The 9,706-nt window shown below is 46.9% G+C and overlaps 1 protein-coding gene across 1 annotated transcript in view; it reads left to right on the top strand.

Annotated features, from left to right (window-relative positions):
• Positions 1–9,706, top strand: part of Dnajc7 (DnaJ heat shock protein family (Hsp40) member C7) — a 40,487-nt gene continuing 30,781 nt past the window's right edge. The window contains exon 1 of the mRNA XM_008835277.3: positions 1–738. Within this exon, the coding sequence (XP_008833499.1) occupies positions 434–738 (305 nt within the window). The 5' untranslated portion in view covers positions 1–433. The remainder of the gene's footprint in view (positions 739–9,706) is intronic.

The following is a 9,706-nucleotide window of genomic DNA, read 5'->3' as shown; positions in this document are numbered from 1 at the left end:
GCACTCCCAAGCGGCTGACATGAAAGCGGCCTCATAAAAGGGTCCGCGTCATTAGGGTGATGAACCAGTTGGTGCTTGGAGATCCGTGGAGGATGAAAGGCGCCGGGTGAAGACGCCCTGCGTTCCCCTCGCTTGGCTGGGCTGGGCTTCCAGGGATCGATGAAAGCTGGGGACCTGGGCTCAAAGTAGCTCTTCAGGCCTTTCCGGGAGGAAGCTGTGGACACGCTGCAAGGTCGGGAAGGTAGTCGCGGGGGGCTTTTCCCCTCCAGAGTCTTGGGTGGCCCAATCCCCACCCACCCGGGACTCTCTGGAGCCTCACAGGAGACGCTCTAGGATTGCAAGTTGTTATGGCAACCAGGCTGTCGGCGTACTGAGGCAAGCCCAGGCCTAGAGAGGCAACACCCTCGTGTAGCCCTTCCTTCCCGCTGGTAAAATGGCGCCCCCTACGCACAGGAGCCGTCCCTGGGTCTCCGCCCCGGCGCGGAGACCCCCATGGACCTCCAGGGATGGGAGGCCGCTCTGGCCCCAAGCAGAGTCTCTCGTTGGTAGACGGGCCCGAGGGAGTCCCTCTGGGCGCATCGTAGCCGAGCGGCTCGATGCTCCGACCGGAAGTGCTCTTCACCGCCTGCCTCCCACCCGGCTCTCTGGTCCCGGCGGTAAGATGGCGGCTGCCGCGAAGTGCGATGTGGTAATGGCGGCGACCGAGCCAGATCTGGTGGAGGACGAAGAAGCCAAGAGGTAACCGGGTGTTTGGGGTCATGGCGGGGGCAGGCTTGGAGCTCGTGACTCGGGGGAAGTAGACTCGGCCGGCGGGCAACCCTCTGCTGCAGAGCCGATGCCCCGCCCTCCGCAGACCTCCCCCCTCCATATCTGAGCTGGAGTCGGGATAGACCCCCTGAAGGGGCGCTCTCGGGGGTCGGCCTTCCCCTTCTGCTTCCGCCTGGCGGGGGAGCTGAGGCCCGGCCTGGTTCTGCAGCGGAGAAGGAAGGTCGTCTTCCTCGTGGACGCCGGGTCTCTGCGGGAATCTCAGAGGTCGGCTGCCTGCAGGGTGGGGGAGGCGGCGCGGGCGTCGATGACGACTTCCTTAACCTAGCCCGGACCCCCGCCTGTTCTCGAGAACTTTGGTGCCTTGTTGTCTGTCCTCTCTGCACATCTCCAAAGCTCTCATTCTCCGCCTCACCTCCTTTTCCTCAATTATGCCCCAGCTGTCCAGGGAGAGTATGAACCAGCAATTGACCTGGTCATCCCCAGAGTACCGCAGAAGTTTAAATGGATATGACAGGGAAAGGTCAGGAGTTCGTCTCATGCTCTGCGGTTCAGACTCTTTCTTCACCCTTCCTCCCAGGACTTAAGCTCAAAGCAGGAGGGCAGCTGTTTGGTGCAGTTGGCACTGCTGGGCAGCTGTAGAGGCTCGAGGTTGCCAGTCTGGGCTAGCCAAGGGAGCTGCTGAGTGAGTGGTTTCGAGAACACTCTATAGATTCTGGCATCAGCTGTGAGGGCAGGTTATTGAAGTGGGATTGGAACACGGTTGTGAGCAGGCGAACTTGTTCTGATTCTAAAGGTGAACAGATTGCTTTATCAGCTGCAGATTAATCTGATCCTTTGGTTCAGGATAGTACAGTACTCTCAGTCTCCTTTCCACGTACATCTTCATACTCATAGCGAGCCTGCAGGGTATGTCTTCAGTCTGACGAATTTGAGGTGGTGATAGAGAATGAGTTTAGATCCGAAATCAGAATTCTGAGATTTTTAAAATTTTTTTTATTATTTTTAGAGAATGAGTTTAGATCCGAAATCAGAATTCTGAGATTTAAAAAAAAAATTTATTATTTTTATTTTATGTGTATGTGTGTATTGCCTGCATGTAGGTAAGTGCACCCGTGTGGTGCAATGCCTGCAGAGGTCAGAAGAGGCTGTTGGATCCCCTGGAACTGGAGTTATGGACAGTTTACCATGTGGGTGCTGGGATTCGGACCTGGGTCTTCTGCAAGAACAACCAGTGTTCTTAACTGCTGAGCCATCTCTCCAGCCCCGATTTTTTTTTTAAACCATACAAGTTGGATACAGAAGAGTGCTCAGTGTGGCACAGTGAATATATAGTTATCAAGTGTAAAGATAGTTTCTGACTTGTCGTAGTAGATCCCTGGGATAGCAGTCTAATTTCCTTAGGTTGGCGGGTTTGTTTTGAGACAGGGTCTCCCTGTAGCCCCAGCTGGCTTGGAACTCATTATGTAAACCAGCCTGTCCTCTAATCTCCTGAGTATTGGGATTAAAGGCATGCACCACCTTGCCTGGCCTCCTTAGTTTTTAATTTTTACATCATTACAGTATTTAGAGTTAAGCATCATCAGCTCATTAAGGAATTGAAAAATGGGAAGGAAGGCTCCTCCCCAACACAAACAGAACTTAACTTCATTGTTTTTTACTTGTATTTGGAAAGAGTTCAGTGCCTCTTGGTGCTATGAATAGGGACTTTGGCCATATAGTCACTTAAGGAATCTATCTTACTCAGTGTAAATCTGCTGTAGGGAGTGTTCCTAATTTGGGCTTCACTTCAAAAACCCTTCTCTAAAGCAAATCCTTTTCCTTAAAAAAAATCACAGCCTTAGAGAATATTTTGTCATTGTTCAAGTTTGTTTTTCCATTGCTGTGACAAAGTACTCTGACCAATACCAACTTGGGGAGGAAAGGGTTTATTTGGCTTACATCTTCCGGGTCACAGTTCATCAGGGAGCCAATGTGGGAACTCAGGTAGGAGCTGGAGCACAGGCCATGGAGGAATGCTGCTTACTAGCTTGCTTGTTCCCCTGGCCTGTGCTAAGCTTGCTTTTTTTATTTTTTATTTTTTTGAGACAGGGTCTCCCTGTAGTTCCAGCTGGCCTGGAACTCACTATGTAGACTAGGCTGGCCTCAAACCAACAGAGATCCACCTGCCTCTGCCTCCTGAATGCTGGGATTAAAGGTATGTGCCATCATGCCCAGCTAGCCTGCTTTCTTATACAGTACAGAACCTACCCAGGGGTGGCACCACCCTCTGTGGCCTGTGCCCTTCCACATCACTCAGAAATCAAGAAAATACCCCATGGACATGGCCACAGGCCAGTCTAATGGAGACGATTTCCCAGTTGAGGTTCCCTCTACCCAGGTGTGTCAAGTTGACAACTAAAGCCATCTAGCATAGTTATAAGTTGTTAGTAAATGAATATGGAAATATATTAAGCAACAAAGTCTGAGTGTGGTGGTACATATCTGTAATATCAGCATTTGGGAGGCTGAGACAGAAGAATGTAGAATTCACCAGCTTGAGCTTTATACAAAGAGCCTGTATCCAAACAAAAACAAGCTAGGCATGATGGTGCTCACCTGTAATTCAGCACTTGGGAGGCAGAGGCGAGAGGACCACTGCAAGTTCAAAGGCAGCCTGGGCAACGTGAGTTCCAGGGCTGCATATCAAGATCCTGGGGGTGTGTGTGAGAACATAAAAGAGGTAATGTTATAATGCAACCACATCATATATAAAGCATGGTATTTGATTGGAATACATTAAAATAAGGGTGGATGTTGGCCTATATTAACTTCCTTTATTTGGTAGAATTTGACATGTCATTGATTGTAAAACACAATCATCTAACCACAAAGATAATGTAACTATAAATTAAGAAGAAAAATTCATTCTTACCAAACAGATTTTCGTGTTGTATATTTATATAGAGATCTAATTTTAGACATGCTAAAACTGATGTTTGTTATGTACCACTTCTGTTCACAAGTCAAAAAGAAAATAAATAAAATCACTTTGACCTCTGCTGTCTAAGGCATCTTAGGAAGAGTAAACATTAGAATGTGTTAGTCTTGTTTATATGTAGTTTTCCATTGCTGAAGATGGAATGGGGGTTTAGAAGCTTTGAAAAGAGATAGTTTTATATTTTTTCTTGTTTCCTAGAATCCTTCTGTGTAGGATTGCAGAGGCCAGGGAGAGGGACATCTCTTACAAACACACTTTACTCTCTGGCTTGGTTAGAGTCATTTAACCAGGTTCCTGTCTCTCTTGTTACAGTCCTACGAGTTCACCTAGGGACACAAGAGTTGATGGGTCCCTTGAGGTATTTTTGAGGCCCAGCAAGGAGTCCTTCCTTCCTTCCATCTTGGCTCAAGTAGGTCTTGCTGCTGCTGCTGCTGCTAAATTGTCTCAGTCCCACAGTGGGGAAGATGAGAGGAGCTTCTGAGGTGTGGACCTCATGACTACAACATTTTATCTGGCTGCATGTTTTCTTTCCTTAGTTTGTGTTCCAGAGAAAAAGGGACTTCAAGTGTTTTTGCCTGCTACTTTGTCAGAAATTTTCCCCCATAGCAACTAAGAAGTTAAAGTAAAAAATGGATTAGAAAGGCGGGAAGCAATCCAGGAAAGACATATGATGTCTACTTTGAGCTTCCACATGCATGTGAACACACGTGTACATAACACACAATAAATAAATGAATTGAAGCAATCTTTTTTTCTTTGGTCTTTTTTGAGATAGCTCCCCGGGTTCCCTGTAGCCCCAGCTGACCTGGAACTCACTATGTAGACCAGGCTGGCCTTGAACTCTGAGATCCGCTTGCCTCTGCCTCCTGAGTGCTGGGAGTAAAGTCATGCACTGCTATACCCGGTGAATTGAAGCAATTTTCATGCACAGAATTCCATTTTGGAATATAGCTCTGTGAGAGAGAGAGAGAGAGTTGTGGAGGTCATAAGACAACCTGTGGGAGTCTGCACTCTCCTTCCACCATTGTATCTTGGGGATTGAACTTGAGTTGTCAGGCTTGGTGGCAAGCACCTTTACCTATTTAGTCAGTTCATTGGCCCCTCCAGAACAAAGCTACTTTGGAAACAGGGTTAGATTTCAGAAGTTTTGACATTTCAGCTGACTTAAGACCTTAGATAGTTCTGCAGGGTTGCTGACCACTTTACCTAATTATGTGAATAGCTGTCATGAGTTGAGGTTCTCTGAACAGCTTGGTTTCTGTAGATAGCCTTTATTATGAGAGGCGTTTATTATCAGAAGAGGCTGTTGGATCCCCGGAGACTATAGTTACGGACAGTTGTTAGCTGCCATGTGTGCTGGGATTCAAACTCAGGTCTTCTGTAAGACCAACCAGTGTTCTTGACCACTGAGCCATCTGAACTCAGGTCCTCTGCAAGAGTAGTCAGTGCTCTTAACCGCTGAGCCATCTCTCCAGCCCCTGGTTTTTAGGGGTTTTTGTTTGTTTGTTTATTGTTTTGTTTTGTTTTTTTTTTGTCTTTTTGAGACAGGGTCTCCCTGTAGCCCCAGCTGTCCTGGAACTCGCTATGTAGACCAGGCTGGCCTCGAACTCACAAAGATCTGCCTGCCTCTGCCTCCCATTAGGTTTTTTTAAAATTTATTTTTATTTTATGTGTATGAGTGTTTCACCTGCATGTATGTAAGTACACCTGTGGAGGCCAGAAGAGGGCATCTGATCCCTTGGAACTGGAGTTACAGGTGGTTGTCCGCTACCATGTAGGTGCTGGGAATTGAACCTGAGGCCTCTGCAAGAGCAGCCAGTGCTCTTAACTGCTGAGCCATCTCTCCAACGATTCCTAAGTTCTTTCTTGGTATCCAGGTCTTCTAAGTCCTTTGTGGATTAGGAATCTGCCTTTTGTTCTCTATCCATATTGTGGAGTCCAGGTTTGCCATAGTTTACTGCAACTTTTTAAGGCTTTTTGAACGTCTAACCTTACTTAACTGAAGAATTCACAACCTGGTTAACATTAAGAATTTGTCTCCCTTCTCTTGGAGTTCTGGGGTAGGCAGCTAGACCTTTCAGTAAGTCTGCAAGCTGAATGGGGATTTATCTTTATCCTATAACTCAAATCAAGGACACACTTCCTTTTGGTATGCTCTAAGTATGGCCTCAGGGTGAAGAAATGGGAGGTGGGAGAAGTGAATTATGGTGAAGGAAGGGATAAGCCTAGGAACATAGAATTCTGCATACAGCAAATTAATTGAACCCTGATATTAACATGCAGGAAAGACTATAAATAGTCCTAAGTGGAGCAAAGGAAGAGTACTGGAGGTTTCCTTTCCCTGTTGTAGTGCAGATGCATCTATTAACCAGTGCTAAAGAAACTGAGCAACTGTTGGACCAGATGAATGGCAGTTGCTCTAGTGCCAGTTCCATCCCAACAACAGGAATTCTGATTGGCCTGAAACCCAGTCTTATTGTACATTCCATCCAATCAGGGAGTAGTTTAGTCGTTGGAGCTAGTTTTTAAAAAACTTGAGTACTGGACGCCTGTTTGCTTTCTTGCTCTAGCACTTTGGAAGACTGGAGAACAATGGTCAGCCCCTGCCTTGGGTGCCTTGTGGGCTGGCATAGAGTCCTACTGAAGAGTCCATTTGTGCTTTATTTCACTAATGTTTGCTCTTTCTCCAGTGCTAAGTGATGTGGAAGTTATGTAGGCGTCGTTCCAGGTATGCTTTTTTTTTTTGGTCTTTTTGAAGCAGGGTCTCCCTGTAGCCCCAGCTATCCTGGAACTCACTATGTAGACCAGGCTGGCCTTGAACTCAGAGATCCGCCTGCCTCTGCCTCCCGAGTGCTGGCATTAAAGGTGTGCGCCACCACGCCCGGCTTCCAGGTATTCTTTTAAACTGAATTTTAGCTGTGAGAGCAGGATTCATAATGGTTTTTCCAGGAGGCCATGACGGTTGATTCTTCCCCCATCCAGATAGAATGGTGGCTCTTATAGTGTATGCTGTGACTGGAAAGTATGAGAGGCTGAGGCTTTTGAGAACGTGGTGTGTGGAGTATAGGACTTCCCCAGCCTTATTTGAGACCTGTTCTAGTACATGTTACGTGTGTGGGAGGCTAGGTTGTCAGATAAGCAGGGTAAACCATCTCTTCTGAATCTGTTACTTCTGAGGAGAGTGTGAGGGGCAAGCAGGACTCTGTTCTTGGATTTCCTGCCTGAAAATTCTTACTTGGGCAGTTTGCTCTCAAACTGCTAGTCACCCGTTAAACTAAGGACCCAAGAGAAATTTGAGACAGAATAACACTGGACAGTCCATACTCCCAGAGTCCCATCTCTACCCTCCATATCCTCCTAAACAGCAGGAAGCCACCTTTTTCTTTTGTATGTGTACATGTGTGTGCAGAGATCAGAGCATAACTTGTATTGGTCAGTTCTCTCCTTCCAGTGTATGGGTCTCGGAGATGGAGCTGAGGTCCTCAGGCTTGGTGCAGGTACCTTTACCCACTGAGCCGTCTTGCCAGTCCTAGATGCAGCCTTTTCCTTAATTGTTGTTCTTTAGTTCTAGATTTTTAATTTTAATTTTAATTTTATATTTTTTGAGACAGGGTCTCAAAAACTGTAGCTGTGGCTGGCCTGTAACTTGATGTGTAGACCAGGCTGGCTTCCAGCTTACAGGAATCTGCCTGCCTCTGCCTCTGCCTCCCCTCCCAAGTGCTGAGATTAAAGGCGTGTGCCACCACTCCCAGCTCCAGTTCTAGATTTTTGAGGGGTGCCACTGACCCCATTAAAATGAGAGGTTACCAGAGCTGTTAGGGTCAAAGCGTGGGCCCTGGCAGCCCTGACAAGCTGGGTTTGGCCACCATCCTCAACGGGCTAATTAAAGAGGCAGGGAGTGGTGAAGAGGAGAGAAAGGGAGAGGTACTGAATCTGGTCAGATTGGGAAAAAGGATGACTAAAGAGGTCCAGTGATGACACCCTCCACCCCCAGCCCATCCTCTGGGTCCTAACCTGAGATTAGGTTTAAATAGAGGCAAGAGGTATGCATGCCTAAGCAGTCCTGGTCAGGGCATGGTCCCTCCCCTCATTATCCATCATTGTCTGGCCTCCAGTCTCTCTGACAAGGTGGTCTGTCTGGTAAATTGTCAGAATTATGTGAATTCTTTTTGAGAGAAAAGTCCCTCCCCTGCCTTATACAAGGCTTCAGCCTATTTCCTCAGTATGGGATTCCATTCTTTGGGGACATTGTTTCAATAGTCTGGTAGCCAAAAGGCAGGGCGTAAATGTCTCCGGGCAGGATGTTTGCAGTGTTACAGATAGGTGGCTTCAGGAAGATGTTAGGAATACTAGCTGAGCATGATGCTGAAAAGCCAGTGACTTTGAGAAGCTCCTTACTCACAGCAGCTTTATGGCTGGGTCTCTTCTCCCCAGGGGAAGGTAAAGGATAGGTAATTGCTGAAGATCGTGACCCCTCTAAGGAACAAGAATGTGTGCTAAACTCACAATTGGGGTAACTGCTATTTCTGTGGCTGTCCTTAAGCTGCAGTGATAGGATTTCTGTCAGAATTGGATTGGTTGGTATGTCACAGCCCTACCTCTCCCTTAAGACACAGCCAGTTCCAGCCTGCTGCCTGGTGTCCTTCCCTGCTCCAGCAGTAGAGAGTGCTGCTGACTTGTGTAGGCTTCACTCACAGTCCTCTGGTTGCCTTGGGCTCTGCTGCTCTTGAGGTTTCCCTTTGTGTCTGGAGTACAGTTTGACCTGGTTGGTATGTTAAGGAAACTTCTTCATCTTTGTCTTTCACCTTTCCTCTTTTGGGGTGGGGCTGGAAAGCATTTTTTAATATTGTATTTTAATATTTTATTTAATATTGTATTTAATATTTTAATATTGTAGCTCAAGCTGGCCTAGAGCTCACTATATAGGCCAGGCTAGCGTTGCTTCCTAAGTGCTCGAATTCCAGGTGCAAGCCACCGTGCCTGGCTGAGGAGTTGTTTTAAGTGGATTTTAAGGTAAAACAGGTCACTGTTGGATCTCCTATCCCACCTTCCTACAGTGTCAGAGGCCTGCATTATTAAAGGAGCTGATCACCTGAGATCCATCTTAACACATCTCTATCAAACCTGGAAAGGATCTCTATTATTTAAAACACAAGAGTTCTAGCTCCAGGACTGAAAAAAGCTTGGGATGAAAAAATAAGTCTGAGCTTCAGGGAATTGGTTAGAGGATGCTGGGTAGCAGGTAGCTTTGCAGTGGGTGGAGCCTGTCCCCTTTCTCTGGAAGCTTCCAGCATATAGTACTTTGCAAGCATTCTAGTATTTGTCAAATTGTTCACAAGTCACGTGGCTTCTACTTAGTTTAATGGATCCCTGAACCCATCTTCTAACTCCCAGGTTAGTAGATTTTTTACAAAAGAAAGAAATGGAATGCTTGCTTTTTGGTAGGACGGAATAGGGGTGAGGCTCTGTGGCTCCTTTTTCTTCATTCTGTCAGGAAGGTCAGAGAGAGTACAGCATGAAACAGGCCTATGACATGCCACTGGAGACAGAGGTCCAGGGCAGTGGGAAGGAGGAAAGAATTTGTACGCTGAGACTAGCCAAGATCCCATGAATTCTGAAGGGTGGAGGACATTTCTAGATCAACAAGCTGCTAGTAAATTTGACTCAGTAGAAGAAACGGGGTGTCACAGTCTGCAGTAAGGTAGCATTTTAGAGATAAACATAATAGGAATGCATAAAGTATGCTCGACTCGCCAGGCATGGTGGACCACACTGCAGTTCCACAACTGGAGGAGCAGAGGATCTAGAGTTCCAGGCCAGCCTGGGCTACACTTAGTAAAATCCTGTCTCAAAAAATACATAAGTAGCCAGATGTGGCACACGCCTTTAGTCCCAGAACTTGGGAGGCAGAAGCAGGGGGATCTCTGTGAGTTCAAAGCCAACATACTGGTCTACATAGTG

This window comes from Nannospalax galili, unplaced genomic scaffold (assembly GCF_000622305.1).
Source record: "Nannospalax galili isolate Female #2095 unplaced genomic scaffold, S.galili_v1.0 scaffold137, whole genome shotgun sequence".
In the NCBI taxonomy this organism is placed as follows: domain Eukaryota; kingdom Metazoa; phylum Chordata; class Mammalia; order Rodentia; family Spalacidae; genus Nannospalax; species Nannospalax galili.
Note: the sequence above shows the minus strand (reverse complement) of the source record. Positions and strands in the feature narration are given on the sequence as shown.